The sequence below is a fragment of the Panthera uncia genome, chromosome D1 (genome assembly GCF_023721935.1).
Source record: "Panthera uncia isolate 11264 chromosome D1, Puncia_PCG_1.0, whole genome shotgun sequence".
Classification (NCBI taxonomy): Eukaryota; Metazoa; Chordata; class Mammalia; order Carnivora; family Felidae; genus Panthera; species Panthera uncia.
The window spans coordinates 26,433,232-26,457,272 of NC_064808.1; the positions used below are offsets into that span (position 1 = coordinate 26,433,232).

The window sequence follows — 24,041 nt, forward strand, 5'->3', positions numbered from 1 at the left end:
ACACACACACACACACACACACACACACACACACACACACACACACACCTTTCATTTTTATTTTTTGAACAGAGCGGGTCATCTGTGAGACCCCAGCTACCCTTTCAGTCACAGGATAGGTCAGGAATTCTGGTCCCTGAAGTTCCTCAAAAAATACTGCTCAAAAACCAGGGATTTTCCATGACTTCCTTATCATAGAAATAAGTGAGCTTATACTACGCTATTTCATCTGAAAACACTTAAATCCATTTCTGAAATTCAAATCCAATCAATACATCTGCGTATTGTATGAGTGAACGTTTCAGTAAAAACTCCAGACATTTGTCTTCTTTTACATGACACCAACATATATATTGTTTAAAAAAATAGTTCCTCCTTAACTTTCACACCTTAAAAGTCAAAGAATTTCCTTTCTCTGGATTCTGTAAGTCATAACTGCTATCATCCAGGCTCAGGAATAATTCTGTATAAAAGAATAAGATTTTTAAAATCAATTAATTCTCCTCTAGAACAAAAGGGCTCTGGGGCACTGGCTAGACCAGGAGGGAGAAAGCAATAAATGGGGGGGGTGGGGGGGGTGGGGAGGCGGGAAAACTATATATAGCCCTTCTAACACAAAATAGCTGGGGGAGGACTGGGGGTCTGTGCCAGAGAAGGGGGAGAGTCTCAACACGGTCACGGCTCGGTGTCTCATTCTTGGGTGGCTGGCAGATCCTCTTAGGGGTCTGAAAGAAAAACTACCCGGATAGCAGGAGAGAGGCCCCAGCCTCCTGGGAGAGACAAGGCAGCTACAATCAGGACACAGTGCGGGTGGACACACAGCAGTTCACCGTGTAAAAGTCAAGTGCTACCTAGGAGACTCAAGATAACAAGAAGCTTCTTGATTTGTAAACTTGCACTCATAAATACAAACCTGCAAAATAGAATTGAATTCAGTGCGTTTTTCAACAGCTCTTTTCAACAGTGATACACAATACTCTTCCTTTTGGAATCAGTGATGTTACACAGACATGTACTAAATAGCCATTTTCCAAAGCAACGTTATAGTTGAGAACAGGTATTCTGTATCAAGAGGCTAATACTGCTACTGTAGCGCACGTACGTGTTAGGGTCCGACAAGGATCTTACTGAGGATGGCATCATAGTAGGGACTGAAGACCATCTTGTTATAGTTGACCAGGCGGACAAATTTAACAGCAACTTCCTCCAGCTCTTTCTGAACCGGACCCAATCCCCCAGGTACCGTAGGCAATGGCTTCTGATGACCTGAGGCAAGGTAGCTTTCTAAGAAGATCAGGATTCGGGAATCTGTGATAGAAAAGAAAGCAGTCAGTTGTTGTTCAGGATGACTTTACAAACTTCTGAGTAGGCTTCAGTGTTTATCACAAACATCCCTTTTTCAGGCAAGTCTTCCCTGCCCACCCCTAGTGCAAGTACCCACAGTACTTTGCCATTCTGAACATTTACCCCATTTATAACATTTCCTCTCCCTGTCTAGTTAGTTCCAAGAGGGTAGAAGCACGTTCATCTTGTTCGCGATCCCCTCCCCCACCCTCGCCAGCACCCAGCACAGGGCCTGGCATGAGACCTGGCCCCCAGTAAAAGCTCCAAATATATTTGGAAAGGAAGAATAAATGCGTCAATGAACAAAGGGAGACTAGAGTGTTGACAGGTTCTCCTCTCCAAGGAGCAAGATACACTGAGACCACCGTGAGCCATTACTGAAGATCCCATAAAAAATGGGGTGGGAGAGGACTAACGCAGGAATTACAAGTTCAAAAACAAAACAAGAAGAGCTCCTGGGCAGCTCAGTCAGTTAAGCATCCAATGTCAGCTCAAATCATGATCTCCAGGTTTGTGGGCTCAAGCCCCAAGTCGGGCTCTGTGCTGACAGCACAGAGCCTGCTTGGGATTCTCTCTCCCTCTTTCTCTTCCTCTCCCCACGCCCTCTCTCCCTCTCTTTCTCAATAAATAAAAACTCTAAAAAAAAAAATAATAATAATAATACCTACAGTGGAAGGCCATGGAGTTGTGGGCATTTGCAAACTTGGACTACTCTGAGAAATAATTTAGGTTGATTTTTTTTTAGCCCATTCCTCTCTATGATGCTTTTGCCCTGTCCTCATCAACCAAAAGAATATGTAAGCCACACTTCCTGCAGATTTTATTACAAAAGCAATAGGGGCATTTATGTTAAATGGGTTCTTTCAAACTGCATGCCTACCCCCTGCCCTGCAGCACCCTCTCAAGTGCAAATGACCTCTGGATCCCAATACACACTGACAGAGCAACTGCTGACCAGATGGGTCCCATCACCCCTCTTCCAAAGTTAGTTTGGTTTCCTAAGGTTCTCAGAGCTGGAAGCCTCACCCAGACCTGGAGATCCTCATATCATTCCTACTCCAGGGCTGGCTTTTACCCCCAGGTCTGTAACTGCCTGTTAGTAAACAGCCAAGATGGCAGGGCACAGAGTAGCTTATTAGCCAGCGGTCTATTTACTGCACTTTCCTGCATCTCTACCAAGGTCAGTAACATTAATCCTAATGATCCTTATACCTCTGCAAGAGGCTTCTCCCAAGTGACCCACACATGACATCATGCCCAATGCAGGACTGGGATGAAATCATTTAATTCTTAAAAAACCATCAATCCCTGTAACTTTTTCCATAAAATATTACTTAAGAATAAAAAAGAAGTCATGGTATTAGAAGCAGGCTCATGTCATTGGTTTAGCCTCTACTCCAACCTGAAATCTGGTAATCATGGATCATTCAGCCTTTGCCTGAAGCCTAATTGTCATTTACATGTTGAACATCTATCTAGTTTCATAAAGAAGCTAAAGAATTATTTCAAAATTAAAGATAAATGGGAATTTTAAAAATTCGATGAACATTTTTTTAAGATTTCATTTTTAAGTAATCTCTACAGGCAACATGGGGCTCAAACTTAACAACCCCAAGATCAAGAGTCACACGCTCTACCAACTAAGCCAGTCAGGTGCCCCAAAATTAGATGAACACTGTATTCCTCGATCAACCAGAATTTTCCACAGTGCTACTGCTGTGATGATGAAAAGTAACAGCTACCACATGGAGTAATATTTTTAATCACAGCTCCTCTCTAGTGAGTACTTCTGATGTGCTGCCCAATACAATGACAAGCATTTTATGGATCTCATGCCCTGCAGTCCTCCCAGCAACTGCATAGGGTTGTCAGTATTACCCCTTTGAGAGATGAGGAGTCTCAAGCATCCAGTCACCTGCTCAAGAACCACAGCAGGTGCTTGTGAAGAAAACCCATGCCCCCTCCTTCACGCTCACCCAGCATCCTCAACACTCTGGCACCAGATGTGGGTGAGGGTGAGGGGTTCCCACACCAAGCAGTTCTCTGCGACTCCAGCTGGGTGTCCTACAATTGTACTCAATTGCGACACCACCTGGAGGGAGTGTCACATCCCACAGGTCAAGGGTTCAGTCCCATGAGGCTGCCCACCCCCCCCCCACTTCAGATGCCAACCACAAGTAGTAGGTCCCCAGAACACCCACAAATTCTGTCTGATTTGGCTACAAACTGGAGGTTCCCATAACCTCCTCTGCCTTGGATTTTGATTATTTGCTAGAAAGGCTCACAGAACTCAGAGAAACACTTATGTTTACTAGCTTACTATAGAATAAAGGATATGGATACAGATGAAAACCAGAATAAGAGACACAGAGGGGAAGGTCTGGGAGAGTTCGGGGAGCAGGAGTTTCTGTGGAGTTGGGGTACATCACCCTCCCATTACTTGGCTAAGTTCCCTAACCCAGAAACTCCCCCAAACCTGAACTTTTGGGGTGTTTATGGAGGCTTCATCACATGGGCATTTCCAGCCCCTCTCCCCTCTCTTGGAAAATGAGGGAGTGGGGCTGAAAATTCTAAGCTTTTGATCATGGCTTGGTCTTTCTGGTGACCAGCCCCCATCCAGGAGCCCACCCAGACTTGCCTCACTAGAACAAAAGACACTCCTATCACCCAGGAAATTCCAAAGGATTTAAGAGCTCTGTGTCAGGATCCAGGTCAAAGACCAATATTAGAATAAAAGATACTCTAGTGCTCTTATCACTTAGGAAACTACAAGAGTTTCAGGGGCTCTGTGCCAGGAACGGGGGCAGAGACCAATCCATGTATTTTCTATTACCTCATAGTTCTGGAGCCGGGTTTTGAACAAAGCCTGTGACTCCAAAGTCAGAGCCCTCAGAACAATGACAGCTGCCTGGTCACTTGTCCAGACCTCTGGCTTGCCCTAATTGCACGGTGGTGATTAATCACTCACCCCCTCACTCATCAGCACTCATAACCTATCAGATCCTTCTAGATTTCTTCAGAGGGGTCTGTCTGCCAGCCCTCCAAAAGGACATCCCTGCTACCCGTCTTCGCCCAAACATACCGATGATCCTGCGGATGGGGTCGTCGGGACTGGCCACAGCCTGGATCTGGCCCTTGAGCACAGTCTCCTTTTCCGTGGTAAACGGAGTGAGCCCACACAGGGCAAGGCAGCTGCTCACCTCCAGGCAGACTTTCTCCCCAATGGTAGTCAGGGCATCCTTCAGATGGAAGGAACTTGAGCAGAGAAGGGAAAGGAGAAGGCAGAGAAGGGCCCATAAACAAAGTGCACATCTACCCAACTCAAGCCCAGGAAGAGCCCCAGCCCTGATAAGAGTCACAATCACCAATGCATGGACTGACATGTTCAAAGAGAAAATCTGTGACTCTCTCCCCTGCCACTAACCTTTCAGGCTGTGTACACATGACTCAGGTGACTTTCTCTCTCCCCCTCTTCCTCTCTTGGCTAGAAAGAACACTGGGAAGGGGAGGGCTCTATACCAGGCTATACCAGGGCTAACTACTCAAAACCCAAGTTCTTACTAGCATCTATGGTGAAATAAGCCTGGATTTGGCTTAAGAAGATCTTGAACACCACTGGAACAAAACACAAGAACCCAGAAATTAGGTAGTTGTGAGACAGGAGTGGGAGAGAAACTTTTCAATGGATACCCTTCTATCCCTTTTGATTTTTGAAACATGAGAGTGTATTAACTACTTTAAAACAATAAATAAAACTGAATTCCCAAAGTTAAGAAAACTAGCACCTTCATTTCCTGGGGCCCTTGGGCTCTCCTAGAGTATCTGTGGGGAGCCCTCCTGCTGGTAGGTTTTCTACAAGAAGGCAATTGCCCGTGTTCTGGGCCAATTAAATAGTGGGAGCAAATGTGCATGCCCTGGGACTCACTGCCGGAACCAGGTGTGTGTCAGCCCCCGAGTACCAGGGTAGATACAGCAGCGCGAGGCTGGACTGCTAAGAAGGCGCCAGACAGGGCCCCTTCATCGGTAGCTTTAAGCAGTAGACAAAGCAGATCTGCTGTGGGAGAACTCACTGACAGCCAAGGGCTATCCCTGTGCAAGGGCATCTGCTCAGCAAACCCCTCCCGGCCTAAGTCAATGCTACTGAATCCCTGCTCACAACATGTGCACACACCCCTCACCATACCGAACACACGCATGCTTGGTGCAAACTCAGCAGGAAAATTCCTCTGTTATGTAAGGATGAGAATGTCTGGGGAACATTCCCCTTGAAGAATCTTCTGAACTGGACCTTGTCAGATAGTGTTTACTTACAACCATCATTCTATATGCTGTGAACCACATAAATCACCTGATCGGACTTCACCGCAGGAGCAGTTACAGCAGCTGCCCTCGCACAGGTGTGGGTTTGTGCTGGGTGAGGAAACAATCCATTTACACGCAGCACAAAATGGCCACGAAGAACGTGCCAAGGGCAAAAATCTGTACTCACAGCCCGATGACTGTGGGGAAACACCTCCTGCTTCTTATAGGACCTTTCCCTAGGGCTGTGTTACCCAAACTGTTAGCAGGTTGTGAAAGCAATTCGGTGGGTAGCAACCAGTATTTTTTTTTTTTTTTAATGTCTTAAGACTTTGTACTAAGCACAGTTAGGATAAGTTTCACTTTGTGAAGTTTTTATTTCAGTTACATGTGCCTAAAGAGTGCACTAGGTCACAACAGAAAATGAATTTCTTACCATGTGTCCTGGTCCTAAACATCTGAAAGCCACTCTCATGGAGACCTGCGAACCCTACAGTGAACTCTAACGTTCTTTGTAGGAACCTGAATGAATTCTGCTGCGGTGAAAAACCAGAGTGTAAAGTTTCCTGTCACTTCTGAGGCAGTGGCCCTGGATTCTGCCCCACACCAGCCAGGAGATCCTGCTCCCATCTGCTCTCTGTCACCCACCGCCCCCGACCTGGCTCGCAGGGTCTGCCCCACAGCTTGCAGCCACTTACGGCAGGTGAGCATCTGTCAGCAGAATCTTCACAATCGTCTTGAGTTTCTCAGCAAAGTCAGCCTGGCTGGAAATTCCTGGGGCTGCCATGCTGAACGTCACCAGCAACACGGCTCCCAGGATGGTCAGTTGCTCTAGCTGGAGCTGGAGTTCTTGGAAGCGAGCCTGGTCCATCAAAACTGTCTGTAGTGAATACAAAAAAAATCGTCCCTGAGCTGGAGGCTCAGGCTGGCCAGCAGAGGGCAGTGGGGCCACAGCCCCCACACAGGCCTCCACAGATTCCCTCAGGATTTTCTAGTCCTTACAGAGCCTTAAATGGAGGGCTGTATGAACAATCCTTCCACCTCAGAGCCCCTTTGCCCTTAGAAAGGCTGGAGTAAAGCATGCTCATTAAGAACATGAGGCTGAATGACATTTAAATAGCATAATCTCAAGCAAATTTCTTCTTCTACTCTCTGAGCCCTATGCAAAACGGGAATTCCTGGGGCACCTGGGTGGCTCTCAAGTGGGTTGAGGAACTTTTTTTTTTTTAATGTTTATTTTTGAGAGAGACAGAGACAGAGACAGAGCATGAGTGAGGGAGGGGCAGAGAGAGAGGGAGACAGAATCCGAAGCAGGCTCCAGGCTCTGAGCTGTCAGTGCAGAGCCTGACCTGGGGCTCAAAGTCACGAACCACGAGATCATGATCTGAGCTGAGGTCAGACACTTAACCAACTGAGCCACCCAGGCGCCCTGAGAAACTCTTAATTTCAGCTCAGTTCATGATCTCACGGCTCCTGGGGTTGAGCCCTGGGTTGGGCTCTGTGCTGACAGCATGGAGCCTGCCTGGGATCCTCTGTCCCCCTCTCTCTGCCCCTACCTCACTTGCATTCTCTCTCTCTCTCTCTCTCTCTCTCTCTCTCTCTCTCTCTCTCACACACACACACACACACACACACACACACAAAGTAAATAAACATTAAAAAGAACAACAACAACAAAAGGGGGATTCCTGCTTCACAGGGCTGTTTCAAAGACGGAAGATGACCATGGATATAAAGGGGATTGGCAGAGCCAACCCCGGATAACTAGGACTTATATCCTTCAACAGGAAAGAGTAATGAGGCAATGAGCTAGAATGACCAACTCATCCCAGTTCGTCTGGGGATGTCCTGGCTTTAAAGCTGGAACTCCCAAGTCCTGTGAACACTTTCTGCCCCCAAGTCCTGGACAAACCAGGCAGCCAGTCACCCTAGGCAGAGCACTGGAGAGGAGGAGGGTAGAAGTTGCTTGAAGGGAGAGCCTGCATTATTCACCTTGGTTCCCCCTCAGTATCCAGCACAAAGGAGGCCCTCAAGAATCAGTAAGTGAATAAAGGAAATGAAAATAAAAGTAAGTAGAGAAAGGCGGAATGACTGATAACAACCTAAAGCCACCCAGAAAGCAGTCAGTGAGTGAATTTCCATGACTGCATCCCCCATGTTAGATACCTCTGGGTCCTGCCAGGCCAATGTCCCCTGTGTGGGATGAGGGAAAGAGCATTGGAAAGGCTGATTTTTTTTTTTTTTTTTTTGAGTAGGCTCCATGCCCAACATGGGGCTTGAACTCATGACCCTGAGATTGAGAGTCAGAGGCTCTACTGACTGGGCCAGCCAGGGACCCTGAGATAGGGCATGTGATCTGGATTTTTACAGGTTAACCAAATAAATGTTAAGAACCATCTTGCTATAAGAGACTGACACACCAAATCAAGACATTAACAATTTAGGGTCTTAACCTAGAATTCTTCTCAAGAACTAAAAACAATTTTTGAAGATTCAAGATCCCCTATTGTTAAACAGAGATGCTTCAACAGACTGAGCCTCTGTCTTGATTTCACTGTTACACAGCAGCATCCCTGCTTTGCGCCAGGATTTGGGTGTAGGATACAAAAGATTTCCAAGGATCGATTCTGAGGGCAGACATCTGTGTCCAATGAAAACACTATCTTCCTCACAGCTGTTTTTTAAACGAAATGTCGGGCTGTGCACTGTCCCCCAGGAGAGAATGTGCCACTATTCGGAAAGGAGCCTCCCTCTATCCCTTCAATTCAACACCCTCTGTATAGCCTCCTTTGGCACAAAACAGGGAACTCAGAGGCAAGAGGTGATACCCTGAGCTTACATCGTCTTGAAAGGAAGAATAAGGAACTTAGATGAGAAAGATTTAGAGAAGTAGCATGTCCTGAGGCTGGAGATAAAAGGCCTGAGTGCCCTCAAAAACCAGAAGGCAGTCTACACACCAAACCAGCAGTCTACAGACAAAGTGGGGGAGATCCCTTGCTCGTCATCTTCCTAAAGGACTACTGCAGTTACACGTACTTACTGTGAAAAACAGAAAAGGAAAAAAATCTTGCTCCACGTGGAATGAGAAGTATTTCTTAGATAAAATGAAAAGCAGCATCGCTGTTACCGTTTGAATCAAACTGGAAGCCCCTTACACTGCTACACAGGGCGGGAGGGGGGTGGCGGGAAACAGTCTGGCAGTTCCTCCAGGTGTTAAACTCAGAGTCACCATGTGATCCAGCAATTCTCATCCTCCGTATTTCAGTATTTACCCAAGAGAACTGAAACACATGCCCCTACAAAACCTGTACACAAATGTTCAGAGCAGCACAATTCACAATAGCCAAAAAGTAGAAACAACCCAAATGTCTATCAACTGATGAATGAATCAACAAAATGTGGTACAGCCATACACCGGAAGATCATCCAGCCTCAAAAAGAAAATGCTGACACACAGCAGCACAACATGGATGAACCTTGAAGACATTATGCTGAGTGAAATAAGCCAGACACAAAGGCACAAGGTACTGTAGGATTCCATTCATATCCAGAGACGCAAAGTAGAATGGTGATTGTCAGGGGCCCGAGGGAGGAAGGGATGAGGTATGTTTAAAGGCGTTAAGTATTTAAAGAGTTTCAGTTTGGGAAGATGGAAAAGTTCTGGAGAAGGATGGTGGTGATGGCGGCACAACCATGTGAACGTATGAATGACACTGAACCGTGCACTTAAAGGTGGTAAATTTTGGGGCGCCTGGCTGCCCCAGTCGGTGGAGCCTGCGGCTCTTGATCTTGGGGTTGTGAGTTCGAGCCCCACGTGGGCTGTAGAGCTAACTTTAAAAAAAAAAAAAGATGGTAAATTTTGTTGTGTATATTTTACAGTAAAAAAATATAACTTTAAAGAAATACAGTACTGATACACATTACAACATACACGAACATTTTGCTTAAAGAAGCCAGACACAAAAGGCCAATATTGTAGGATTCCACTTATATATACAAAATGTCCAGAACAGGCAATTTCATAGAGTCAGAGAGTAGATTAGTGGTTGCCAGGGGGTAGGGGAGTGGGGAAAGGGTAGTGACTGCTGATGGGCACAGGGTTCATTTTTGGGGTGATGAAAAGTTTTGAAATTAAATCATTGGTAATGGTCGTATAGCTGTAAATATACTAAAAACTGCTGAATTGTTCGATGTAAAAGGGGCAATTTTCTGGGAAGAGGATTATAACAAAACTATAATTTTTTTAAAGTTCAGCAGCACAGAAAGAAAGAAGCAGTTAGACTGCTGTGGAGCACCTACTTCAGGGAAAGGTCTCTGGAGGTGGTCCCATTTCAGAAGCTTCAGGTATGCATAATTCTGGACAGCCACAGGATTTGGCATGGGACTGTCTCCAGAGTCAGCGGCCCCTCCCTCAGCTGGCAGGGCATTTTTATACTTCTGATTCATAAGGTCATCTGCGGCCTCTTCCAGCCACTGGGTGACAAAGTCCAGGGAATCTGAAAAACAAGGCTACGAACATTACTGTGACACTCAGGAGGAATTCTTCTCGGAATGACTTTAAGGAAGATCATCCCGAAGGTGTGGTGTATATAGAGTACGGACTTTGGAATCAAATAAAACTTGGTTCAAATCACAGCACTGCCGGTTACTAGCTGAGGTTTATCAGATTCCTACTACAAAGAAATGTACGATACCACCCCATAGGCAGTTGTGAGGATTAAACAAGACAGTTAACACAGAGCATGTAGCCAGACCTTGCCACCTGCAGATATTCAACAAACCACTCCCTTCTCTCCCACCCCGACCGCTGCAGGAGCGGAGGCTGGAAGCTCTGATGACTCCAGCTCAGGGAGATGCAAAACTTCTCGCCCAGAGACAGATGGGAGGAAGCACTGCGGATAGCTTCCCAGTGTAAAGTCTCCTCCACGCTGAAGAGGAGGCCTTTTCCTTGTCTAGATCTTAGTCTCCTGTCAATCTGGTTTGCTTCCAGCCTCGTGGGAGGGGACGTGTACTACGCAGCATCTGGAGTTCTGTCAGGGAACCTGGAGTGTCTTTCATCTGCTCTCATAGGCTTCCTCCTTTTCTAAGCTGAGTAACGCAGCGAGGATTCTGAGGGACACAAGAGAAAGATGAGGTTTTTCTCCACCATATGGGAGAAAGTCTCTCTGACAGGTCCTAGAACGTGCTACAGCTCTGCCAGTGGAGGCCACCTTCAAACTAAGGGGGTGGCCCAGGGTATGACGGGGGTCCACTCTTCGCTGCTGCAGGATGCACCTCTGGCTCTGTCATAACAGCGGTGGCACGGATCTCTGTGGCCAGCCGTACCATCCCGATAGCCTTCTGCGGATGGCAGGCTCTTAGCCCACAAGCTTGTACATGTGAGGAGGAAGCAGTAGACTGACCGGCTCAGGGATCGCAGCAGTGGGTCCTTCACTGGGCCCTGGCTGCTGGCACCGGGCTCTCACACTGGGGCTCTTCAGCCTGCACCCCTGATGCCTCCTGAGGGGCAGTACTACACTGGCTGAGAAAGTGAACCATGTGGTCAATCAATTCCGGTCAAAAAGTTCTCAAAATTGATTTCCACATCTGCAAAATGGTGTTAAAAAAGTGCTTCCCTCCTAGTCTTACTGGTGAGGGTTATATATGATAATGCGCACACACCCTCGGCACATGCCTAGTAGGTAGTAACCATCAGCCAATCTTCTTCTGGTACTGCTTCTTCTACTCTGCTCTTCCCTGATCCCTCCTGAACCATCTCGGCCTTCTCTGCCAGCAGCTGGATGAACACCTGCTCTGGACACTGCATTACCTCTTTTGGTCAGGAAAAACAATCTATCCAGAGACCACCATTTTCATCTCGGGACCACCAAAGTTATAGGCTAAACAGAACTCATAATAAATTGGATTCTGGGGCGCCTGGGTGGCTCAGTTGGTTAAGCATCTGACTCTTGATTTCGGCTCAGGTCATGATCTCACAGCTTGTTGAGATTGAGCCCCACTTCAAGTTCTGTGCTAACAGTGGAGAGCCTGTTTGGGATTCTCTCTCCTCTCTGCCCCTCCCCCTGCTCTCTCTCAAAATAAACTTAATACATGAATAAATAGGATCCAAAGATTGCAATTTAATCGTAACATCAGATGCCAGTGCAGAGACCAAAAAGAGTACCCTTGAAAGGCAACACAGCTTTGGGTTCTCTAGTGCTCTGTATTCCTGTAGTCATCTGAGAGGCTTATAAAAATGAGACTTTTTATGGGTATAAAACCAGAAAGATTTTCTGCATATAGAACAGAGGCAAAGTAAAGTTTCTTCATGTACCTTAGAGGAGAAAGTGAATTAAATAATCACAAGAAGTGTGTCATGTTTTAAAAATCACAGCCAAGCATACAATTTACCTCAAACTGGTGTTTTCATTAAAAACCCATTTTGGGGAGCCTGGGTGGCTCAGTCGGTTAAGCATCCGACTTCGGCTCAGGTCATGATCTCATAGTTCCTGAGTTCAAGCCCCGCGCTGGGTTCTATGCTGACATATTAGAGCCTGGAGCCTGCTTTGGATTCTGTGTCTCCCTCTCTCTCTCTCTGTCCCTCCCCCTGTTCACGCTCTGTCTCTCAAAAATGAATAAACATTTTAAAAAGAAAGATTTAAAAAGAAACATTTAATTTAGGACTTCATGCTTTTAAATTTCTATTCTTATATCCTACTTTTACTTCTCTTGCTTGTCAATAAAGTTTTTTCAGGTCCAAAGTCCTGTGCTTTTAAGCCTTCAAATTAGAATGGTCGCATACTAAATTTTAGTTTTGTCTTGAAAACAGTATCATTGTACAAAAAGCTACAGAACTGGAATGGGAAAAACACACAATGAAAGGGCACACAAAGCATTAGACGTACTTGGCTGCTTCTCCAAAAGCTGCTGAAACTTCTTCCTTTCGTATTCAACTGACTGCTGCATGAGATGTGGCCTAATGCTAGTGACAGCAAAGTTCGCCATGTCCACTTTCATTAGGTCCAACACGGAAAAAATTGCCCTGAGAGAAAAGGAAGAAAAGGATTTAGAACAAGGCACTTGTAAAGCAAGCACTGTTTTAGAGGAAAGAGGGGAGCTGATCTGAGAGAGGCTTCTCATTTCAGAAAGGGCAGCAAGTTCGAAAAATCTTGAGAGTGTAGATTAAGAAAACATAAAAATCTAAATAATGGATTGAAAAGACTGCAGATTTTTAAGCCGCCTCTGTCCCCTCTCCCTTCCCCCCACACACACCCTGCCCCCAAGCCAACACAGCTCCCCCACTGCCTGGGGACCTGTTCTTTGGCATTGGGTCGGCCCTCCCAGCAACCACAGATGAAGGACAGCCAGGACCCAAGGTCAAGGGCAGAGAGCTGACCACTTGGGTCTCCACTCTCTCACACACGTTAATTCACTTTCCCAGGAAGAAAAACAAGAACTCTCTCCTTTCTCCTCTCCTTTCTCCCCAGGCTCTTCGTTTCAGGGCATGTTTTCTATTCTAGTTTTGGTGGCAGAACTGCACGTTCACACTCTGAATGTACCCAGTGGGCAGACCTGACTCGATGCTAAGGATGCCTTCAATCCTGCAGGTCACACACCATAGCTATTTCTCCAGAGGCGGGAAACTGCTGAGTGACCTACTTGCAGAAGGTGGTTGAGAACCCAAGGTACAGGTTTGGCTGAGGCCCTACACACAAGGGGGAACAGGGTCAAATGTCCTGAGTCCCCTGATGCCCTCTGGGACTGACTGAACTGTATGACACAATTACCTTCTGTGTGGGAGTTTATTATGTGTGGAAAGGACACACAGTCTGAGGAACAATTCAGGGTCCCTTCCCTGCCATCCTGTCTACCTCCCAAACACATGGGACAGCCCACTTCTTGGGGAACACTCTGCCTCTCCTCTGAGTACTCCTAGAGGTTCCCCAAAACCACCCGCTGCAGATGAGAGACTGCTGGAAACTGCCACCTGGCGGCCACCGACTGGAGTAACCCATGAACATGTTTGTGCTCACAAAGTGTTTTTAAAAACCTCCATTTCCAGCCTCTCCTGAAAAAAATCTAAGGATCTGACAACATGGACCCACATTTCTTCATGGCCACAATCAACTGCCTCCTTTTAACAGTGTATGTACTCCCACTTTGCCAGGCTCCCCGCTCCATTCTCTTTCCAGTAGGAATTTATGTTTAGGTTGAGTTTGCTGCAAGCTATCTTCCCCAGAGGTCTCACCTCCTAGGAAACTCCTCCCTTAACTTGGCCAAATTAGAAGCTCTTACTATTTCTAAAGTCTAGCACCATACCCAGCACATAAGAGATGCTCAATATGAGCTTGTTGAATGAGTGAACAAATCAATTTTTAGGTCTTTTTTTTTTTTAAGATTTTATTTTTAAGTAATCTCCACACCCAATGTGGGGCTCAAACTCAGGACCCCGAGATTAAGAGTCACATGCTCTACCCACTGAGCAAGCCAGGCACCCCTTCTTAGGAGGTCTTTTCAATGCTTTCTGAACCCTGAGGTAACTTCATGATGCATAGCATTTTTATATGTACCAAATATTGATATGATATAAAAGAAGCTGAAAATGAAAGGAACTTTTGGAAAGCAACTTGCTAACATGCAATGAGAGTCTTAAAACTGTTCTTATCCTCTGATACAGTAATCCCACTTTAAGAACTTATAGTTAGGAAATAACCTAAAATACAGAAAAAAGTTTTGTACACAAGGATGTTCATGGCAGGATTAAACAGTAAATAATTAGAGGTAATCTAATTGTCCATCTTAACATAGTACTAGTTAACTATACCTATGCAAATGAAGATTTTGCAGCCATTGAAAATGCTTATAGAGAGTTTTATTTATTTATTTTTTGAGAGTTTTAAAAAATAATATAAGTTGGGGGTGCCTGGGTGGCTCAGTCAGTTAAGCGTCCAACTCTTGGTTTTGGCTCAGGTCATGATCTCACAGTTCACGGAATGGAGCCCCGTATTGGGCTCCATGTTGACAGTGTGGAGTCTGCTTGAAATTCTCTCTCTCCCTGCCTCTCCCCTGCTCAAGCTCTCTCTCAAAATAAAATAAAATTTTTTTTTTTAAATTATCAATATGATTAGCAGTGATTTTGCCTTTGGGTGGTGAAACCGTGGGTGATTTTTTTTTCCTTCTTTCTACTTTTCTGTATTAAAAAAAAAAAATGTTTGCTTTTTAAAAATTCATGAGTATCTACACTCGAAGTCTAAATCTGAAAACGGGCTCTGTATCTTAAGTGCACTGAAGGTGATTAACACAATCCCCATACCTGAAAAGGGGCACAATTTCCTTAATGTCCTTTAGTTTCTTAACTTCTTCATCTCTAGCAGGTGCACACACTGTCCCCATCATGCCAATAATGAATTCTGCCAGCTTGGAAATGTCTAAGGCCCCATTCTCTGCTTCTTGCTTGATCAGATCCAGATCTAAGACTTCCATTATCTGGTTTCTCAGTCTACTGTGACCAGGCAGCAAGAAAGATAAGAGAGTCTACGAGAGAGCACAGCCAAGTTTAATCAAAGTTTCTTAGTCAGACATCATTTTTCGTTATACACAAAGGAATTTACAATTACCCAAATAAGACTTTATCAATAGTTACTGTAATACCATAATACAATTGCAACTATAAAACATTTTAACCTTTTAACAAATCTATAGAAAAACATGTTTTCAAATCATTTATTTATTTACTTTAATGTTTATTCATTTTTGAGAGAGAGCACAAGGAGGGGAGCAGCAGAGAGAGAGGGAGACACAGAACGTGAGGCTTGAACCCATAAACCATGAGATGACCTGAGCCATAACACTTAATCGACTGAGCCACCCAGGTGCCCCTCATTTATTTAACTAAGTAAGTTAATTAAGTAAGCTCTAAGCCCAACACGGGGCTCAAACTCACAACTCTGAGAACAAGAGTTACATGTTCTACTGACTGAGCCAGCCAGGCACCCATTTGCAAATCATTTAGACGACCTATTTAAGCTTCTGTTTAAGGTCTAGGTAGCAATCAACAGGATAAAAGATGAACAAGCTGTTAAAAGTGAGAAAAAACACAGTAATTAACGTGAGCCTCTGAACCAAATACAGATGCCAGTTTCCATGGATACATTTTTCTCTTTCAACTACTGCTAAAGGTATTTGCAGAAAGAGTCTTAACTTCCATTTAATACCTTCTCTATCCCACAGACTGAGTCACTCTTTGGCCATTATAAATTAAACATATCTAAGCCGATTAAAATTTTTATTAATCACCTGTACTTGGTCAAATAACTTTTGTTTTCTTTAAATAATTGTTTTAAAAAATATAAACCTTCATTTACAAAAGTAAAGCCTTTGGGTTATCACAGCTTGTTTGAAATTTTTAAAAAGGCATTAAGCCAAAAAAAGTCTTAATCCACAATTCAGCAGGTATGTTAACCTCTCAATCCTTCAATTTCTTTAAAGTCTTCTGGCACAGTAACAAAGACAGGTTGAATACTCCTAATACACCAGAAAAGCACTACAATTTGCCCTCCATCTCACCTCTTTGATTTCTCCGACAAGTTTGATGGCATGGTCATATGTTGGGGGATCTTCACTTAGCTGGACACTCAAGCAGTCCCAAAAAGCTTTATGTACAATATCCTTTACTCTCTTCTCCAAGCTGGAAGCAAATGAAAAAAGGAAGAAAAAAAAATCAAAATATTTGAGGCTCGAATCACTTTCGAAAGCACAAATTCTATGGGTTTAGGGTGAGAAATTTTAAAAATAATTTAGATGAAGGAAAGATTTCCCAGATATACTTATACCAGTCACATATGCTATTTTTAGTTTAGTGATTTATTTCAGTAAGTACCTCACTGGACAGAATAACTTTCAACTAATTTCACAGATGTCTTTAGACCAATGAATAGCATATAAGGGGTCATATGATAAAAGCATACTGGAAAGTTCAGAGCTGTTTTCTTAATTTTCCCTGTTACCAGAAAGTTTCTTAAGATATTTATGATTAAGTAGTTTAAGATAACAACTCAGCATGTATATAGGCTGAAGGACTTTATTTCTAGAAAATACCCTATTCCTATATGATATATGAGACAATTATTGAATTAGGTACCAAACTAACAACTAACATATAACATCTCATTAAAACCGGTCTCTAAGAGCACCTGGCTGGCTGTTGGTAGAGCATGATCTCAGGGTTGGAAGTTCGAGCCCCATGTTGGATATAGAGATTACTTAAAAATAAAATCTTAAAAAAAAAAATCTTTATATTGTAAGAGCAAAACAGGTAATTCTTCATTCTTAATGTGAAAAAGTACTCTCTTTGCAGAACATATAAGAAATGCTTGTAAAGTTATATTTAGAAGACTCACGTGGGCGACAGTATAGCTTGGCAACCCAGCAGTCATTCCTCCTCCCTCCTTGGTTAACAGAATCCCAATCTTTATCATGACACCTTTTTTTTAAAATTAATTAATTTATTTAGAGAGAGAGAGAACATGTGTGCACACACACGCATGAGCAGGGGAGGGGCAAAGAGAGAGGGAGAGAGAGACAATCCCAAGCGGACTCCCCACTGTCAGTGCAGAGCCCAACACAGGGCTTGATCTCATGACCAACAGATCATGACCTGAGCAAAATCAAGACCAATAGATCATGACCTGAGCCAAAAAATCAAGAGTTGGATGCTCAACCAACTTAGCCACCTAGGTGCCCCATATGATGGCACTTTTACAATTATAATGAGCAATGATTTTTATTATGACAATACATTTTAAAAGACACATTTTACAATCAATAGAGTTTAAGATTTGATAGGATATGTACCAGGTGCTAGGGATATAGAGAATAATGCATAATCCTTTGTCTTTGTAAAGTTTATAATCTGGTGAAGAACACTAGTAAACCAACACTAGGAAACCAACAACTATAGTATGATGTGATAGTTACAAGAAATGAATGAAACAATACAATGAAAACACAAGATAGGACACCAGGCCCTATGCAATAGGGAGAAGCTAACATGAAAGGTTTCCACAGGAGATTTCCTAGACCTTTTATTTAGGAGCAGTAGTCCTGAGATCAACTTTCAAACACTAGTAATTCTGAGTATAGACATTTTATTTTTTTAGCAACTATATACAAAAGGAAAAATACATTTGAATATACTGACATCAAGTGGAGAAGACCTTTCCAGAATTGGGAAATGGCAGAGTTCCACTAAACAAGGTAACTCAGTAACCACCTTACCTGTCTTCTGGTAATTCAACTGGTTTAATCCGAAAGTCTCCATTTACTACAATTTCATGGGCTAGAGCCATGTTAGCAACTCCTTTCGCTGTATCTAGAAGTTCTTCTACTGTCACAAATCGAGGAGGACTAGCTGTAACAAAACCCAGTGTAAGAGATTCGCTTCTCTAGATTAAAATTTCTATTAAAGTAAGGAGAAGGCAGTGGTTCTGGTACCAGCTAATAACTTCAGCTATGCCTCTATTTATGAAAATATTCTGGCAATTTCAAACAACAGAATTTTACCTATTTCATTTTTCTTTTAACCTGGAGTCCCAAAAGCAGAGACCATTTCCAATTCTCAAAATATCTGGACTTTTTACTTAAGACTGGTCAGTGGAAATGATTAAATTAAATGGAGACAAACTTCTAAAGTCACAGACTATCAAATTTCCCAATACACTGAGGGTTGTTTTCTGATCCCTTTGCTTTCTGTCTACCCTAAATTTTATTTAAAAAAAATTTTTTTTAATGTTTTTATTTATTTTTGAGACAGAGAGAGGCAGAGCATGAGCAGGGGAGGGGCAGAGAGAGAAGGAGACACAGAATCCGAAGCAGGCTCCAGGCTCTGCGTAGTCAGCACAGAGCCTAGTGCAGGGCTCGAACTCACAGACTGTGAGATCATGACCTGAGCTGAAGCTGGACGCTTAACCGACTGAGCCACCCAGGCGCCCCTATCTACCCTAAATTTTAAAAAGGAGACACCAGATTTAGGATTTCCTCATTTGCTCCCATCAGCAGTTTATATTTTGCTCCACCACTAATACTGTGCCAGGAATGAACCTTGTCAAATTAAAATTTCATCAAGTAGTCTAGGGTACCAGTGCTATTCAGAGAATGCTAAAACCACTACCCTGTATAGGATACTAAGAATGTTTTATAACCGTAATTTGAAAAGCACTGACCTGGAAGAGGACTATATTAATTTTCTGTGATGGTGATAAGATCTGGGCTTAAAATGAGATAAATAATTTCCTAGTTTGCACAGGGTTTAACAATTATGAAGATCTTAGGTTAGTAAAAAATTATTTTCCTTCTTCTTTACTTTTTTCTTTTACTCACAAAAAACAACAACAAAAAAGGAACCAAATCTAAGAGCTAGTCATATCCTGTTTGGTAAAAATCTTTATCCAGTCACATAAGGGGAAGTTGGGAACACTCAACAAAAATCCTTCTCTGTATTTCCACAGACTATTAATAAAAATACTAAATAAATAAATAAATAAATAAATAAATAAATAAATAAAATTTGCTCCATGGATATTGGCAAAATATAATGAATATATAAAAATCAGAGCCCAGATTGACAACCTCATAATACTGAGAATTTCTATTTCTGCCAAATTGATCTACTGATAAAACACAATCCCAGTTAAAATCCCAGCAGGCTTTTTGTTGAAAATGCCAAACTGAGGGGCGTCTGGGTAGCTCAGTTGCTTAAGCATCAGACTCTTGGTTTCAGTTCAGGTCATCTCACAGTTCATGAGTTCAAGCCCCACATCGGGCTCTGTGCTAACAGTGTGGAGCCTGCTTGGGATTCTCTCTCTCCTCCTCTCACTGTCTCTCTCAAAATAAAGTAACCTTAATAAAAAAATGCCAAACTGATTCTCAAATTTACATGGAAATGCACAGGACCTAGACAAGTGGAAACTATTTTGAAAAAAGAATAAAGTTGCAGGACTTAAACTAATTTCGAGACTTACAATAAAACTGCAACAATTGAGACAGTGTGTTTCTGGCATGAAGACAGATATACAGAGCAAGTGAACAGAGGACCTAGAAATAGACTGATACATACATACATACACACATACGTGTACATGTGGTCAATAAGCAAGAAATGGTGTTGACACAATTAGCTATCTGTATGGAAAAGAATGATCCTCAACCCTTACTGAACAAGATAAGTAAAAAACAAATTCAAAATGGACCACAGACCTAAATACAAGAGCTAAAACTGTAAAACTTCTAGGAGAAAGCACAGGTGAAATCTACCTTGAGTTAGGCAAAATTTCTTAGAGTAAGATACAAAAAACTCAACATAAAAGAGAAAAAAATTGATAAATTGTGCTTTACCAAAATTTAAAACTTTTGTTCTGTGTAAGACTCCTAAAAAGAATATAAAAGGCATGCCAGATAGGAGAAAATATATGCAAAACACAAATATGATAAAGGACTTGTATCCAGAACATATTAAGAACTCTTATAATAATAGACAACCACTAAAAAGTAGACAAAAAGTCTGGACATTTCTCTCAAGCAGATAGATACACAACAGGCCAAGAACAGATGCTCAACATCATTAGTCATCAGTGAGAGATAACAGAAAATATACATATTGTTCTCTGACCCTGGTTCCTGGCACAAAACTCCTAGAACCCTTATAATTTCCTAAGTGATAAGAACACTAGGTGCATCTCTTGTTTTAATATTTGGCTTTTGACCCCCTCCCTAACACTGGGCTCCTAAAACCTTTCTTAATCCCTAAGTGATAAGCACTAGCAGCATATTTTGTTCTACTGAGATGACTCTGAGCTCCTGGATGGCTTCTGGATGGGGGTGGGTCACTAGAAAGACCAAGCCATGATTAGAAGGTTGGAATTTTCAGCCCTATCCTCCAGAGAGGATTCCATACTTAGGGCTAAAAATGGAGTTAATAATTGATCATGCCTACATGAGGAAGCCTCCATAAAGTCCCAATAGTAGAGGGTTCAGAGAGCTTCCAGGTTGTCCAACACATCCATACCAGGAGGGTGATGCACCCCAACTCCATAGGGTCAGAAGCTCCTGCACTCAGGACCCTCCCAGACCTCACCCTATATATTTCTTCATCTAGCTCTTCACTTTTATTTATCTTTTAATAAACTGGTATACATAAGTGTTTCCCTGAGTTCTGTGAGCCACTCTAGTAAATTAATAGAATTTATGAAAAGGACGCTAGAATCTCCAATCTATAGCTGGTTGGTCAAAAGCACAGGTAATAACCTAGATTTGTGACTATTGTCCAAAGTGGAGGGATGGGTGTGGGACTAAGCCCTTCACCTGTGAGATCTGATGTTATCTCTGCATAAATAGTGTCAGAATTGAGTTGAATTATAGGAATTCAGGTAGTATCACAGGAAATTTACTTGGTGGGGGAAAATGGCCCCACACATTTGGTGGCCAGAAGTGATCTACTCTATGTGAATACTAAAGAGACACAGGCACCCGGGAGAAAAACACAGGAGGAAGGACTGGGTTTTGCCCCACACAGGTGGAAAATTGTAGGTTTTTCCTTTTATTTTATAATCAGGGAAATGCAAATTAAAACCACATTGAGGGGCACCTGCGTGGCTCAGTTAAGCGTCTGACAGCTCGGGTCATGATCTCATGGTTCTTGAGTTTGAGCCCTGGGTCAGGCTCTGTGCTGACAGCTCAGAGCCTGGAGCCTGCTTCAGATTCTGTCTCCCTCTCTCTCTGTCCCTCCCCCGGCTCACACTCTGTCTCTCTCAAAAATAAAAAAACAGGGGCGCCTGGGTGGCGCAGTCGGTTAAGCGTCCGACTTCAGCCAGGTCACGATCTCACGGTCCGTGAGTTCGAGCCCCGCGTCAGGCTCTGGGCTGATGGCTCGGAGCCTGGAGCCTGTTTCCGATTCTGTGTCTCCCTCTCTCTCTGCCCCTCCCCCGTTCATGCTCTGTCTCTCTCTGTCCCAAAAATAAATAAAAAAAAAAAAACGTTGAAAAAAAAAATTAAAAAAAAAAATAAAAAAACATTAAAAAAAAAAATACCCACACTGAGATACCACTACATACATACTAGAATGGCCAAAATTAAAGAGACTGATCATACCAAGTCTTGACATAGCGGCAGAGCAGTTGGAACTCTCAAACAGTAGAAATAAAAAATGGTACAGTCACTTTGGAAAACAATCTCTTGGTTTCTTATAGAGTAAAACATACACTTATCACATGACCCAGCAATCCCACTCTTAGGTCTTTACACAAGAAAACTATGGCCCTATGAAGACCTGTACTCAAATGTTAATAGCAGCATTCTTCATAACAGGCAAAATCTAGAACTAATCCAAATGTCAATCAACTGCAGAATGAATAAATAGTATCTACCCAGCAATAACAAAGGAAGAAACTGATACATGCAAAAACACAGATGAATCTTAAAAGCATTATCCCAAGTTAAAGAGTCAGATAAGAGACTATATACAGTATGGTTCCATTTATTTGAAATCATAAAAAGGGCAAAATTATAGAGATAGAAAGTAAGTGGCTGCCAAAGGCCAGAAGACAGTGGGAAAGATTCACTGTCAAGGGACAGGACTGTGGTAGTAGCGACACAACTGTAAATGCATTTGTCAAAACTCAAATTACACGCTTAAAATGGAATTTTATTATATATAAATTCTACCTCAATAAAGTTGATTAAAAATTCAAAGGTGGGGGGCACTTGGGGGCTTACTTGGTTGACCATCGGATTCCTGGTTTTGGCTCAGGTCATGATCACACGGTTTGTGAGTTCAAGCCCCTCATTGAGCTCTACGCTGGTGGTGCGGAGCCTTCTTGGCATTCTCTCTCTCTCCCTCTCGGCTCTTGCTCTGCTTGTGCCCTCTCTCAAAAAATAAACTTAAAAAAAAATTCAGGGGAGCCTGAGTGGCTCAGCCAGTTAATCTTCGGATTTCAGTTCCACATCAGGCTCTGCAAAGACAGCACAGAGCCTGCTTGGGATTCTCTCTCTCTCCCTCTCTGCCCCTCCCCTGATCATGTTCTCTATCTCAAAAATAAATAAACATTAAAAAAAATTTTTAATAGATAAACAAAAAAAAATTCAAAGACATTTAGCAGGAATTTGCTATATATATATACTATATACTATATATACTATTAAATACTATTAAATTTATTCAAGCTAATATTTTCTGTTACCATGTATCAGAAAATGGAACTTTCACTGTGATATATCAACATCAAACATCAGGAATTATTAAACTGCATAGAGTTCTTATCCCTTTTAAGATTTTTTTTTTTTTAAAGTAATCGCTACACCCAATGTGGGGCTCAAACTCACAACCCTGAAATCATGAGTAATGCACTCCACCAACTGAGCAAGCCAGGCATGCCAAGTTCTTATCTCTTAAAAAGAGATTCAGGGGCACCTGGGTGGCTCAGTCAGTTGGGTGTCCGACTTTGGCTCAGGTCATGATCTCGCGGTCCATGAGTTCGAGCCCCGCGTCAGGCTCTGTGCTGACAGCTCAGAGCCTGGAGCCTGTTTCAGATTCTGTGTCCCCCTCTCTCTCTGACCTTCCCCCGTTCATGCTCTGTCTCTGTCTCAAAAATGAATAAACATTAAAAAAAAAATTAAAAAAGATTCAGAAGGACCACCTGGGTAGCTCAGTCGGTTGAGCGTCCAACTTCAGCTCAGGTCATGATTTCACAGTTCATAAGTTGAAGCCCTGTATCGGGCTCACTGCTGTCAGCCCAGAGACCCCTTTGGATCTTCTGTCCCCCTCTCCCTGCCCCTCCCCCTCTAGGGATCTCTCTCTTTCTCTCAAAAATAAATAAACATTTGGGGCGCCTGGGTGGCGCAGTCGGTTGGGCGTCCGACTTCAGCCAGGTCACGATCTCGCGGTCCGTGAGTTCGAGCCCCGCGTCAGGCTCTGGGCTGATGGCTCGGAGCCTGGAGCCTGTTTCCGATTCTGCGTCTCCCTCTCTCTCTGCCCCTCCCCCGTTCATGCTCTGTCTCTCTCTGTCCCAAAAATAAATAAACGTTGAAAAAAAAAAATTAAAAAAAAAAATGACTGACTGGATGGATAAATACATAAATACACTGTTTTAAAAATAAATAAATAAATAAATAAATAAATAAATAAATAAACATTTAAAAAAAAAAAAAAAAGCCCCATCATCAGGGCTTCCAAGTTTGGTTTTGACCCTGGTTTTGCAAAAATCTTCAAATGTCTAATCATCTTAAATTTATGAAAATAATAGAAACACGCCAAGTTTTCACAATTAATTTACCATTTTTCAACAATTTAGGGCATTTGGGTAATGATAAATACACAGTGTTTTTATGCTACCTAGTCATGAAACACAAGGGACAGAGGAAGGAAGAAT

At 42.9% G+C, this 24,041-nt stretch overlaps 1 protein-coding gene across 4 annotated transcripts in view; it reads right to left on the reverse strand.

Moving 5' to 3' along the window:
• Positions 1 to 926: 926 nt before the first annotated feature.
• TCP11L1 (t-complex 11 like 1) overlaps positions 927 to 24,041 on the reverse strand; it is a 31,493-nt gene continuing 8,378 nt past the window's right edge. For 3 of the 4 annotated variants that reach the window (XM_049648586.1, XM_049648592.1, XM_049648602.1), the window contains exons 3-10: positions 17,899 to 18,031; positions 16,189 to 16,309; positions 14,936 to 15,156; positions 12,528 to 12,664; positions 9,943 to 10,139; positions 6,342 to 6,523; positions 4,427 to 4,599; positions 927 to 1,308 (exon numbers count right to left, since the gene is read on the reverse strand). In XM_049648586.1, coding sequence (XP_049504543.1) covers positions 1,106 to 1,308; positions 4,427 to 4,599; positions 6,342 to 6,523; positions 9,943 to 10,139; positions 12,528 to 12,664; positions 14,936 to 15,156; positions 16,189 to 16,309; positions 17,899 to 18,031 — 1,367 coding nt within the window. In that variant the 3' untranslated portion in view covers positions 927 to 1,105. The remainder of the gene's footprint in view (positions 1,309 to 4,426; positions 4,600 to 6,341; positions 6,524 to 9,942; positions 10,140 to 12,527; positions 12,665 to 14,935; positions 15,157 to 16,188; positions 16,310 to 17,898; positions 18,032 to 24,041) is intronic. The other variant, XM_049648604.1, reaches the window with a different exon arrangement.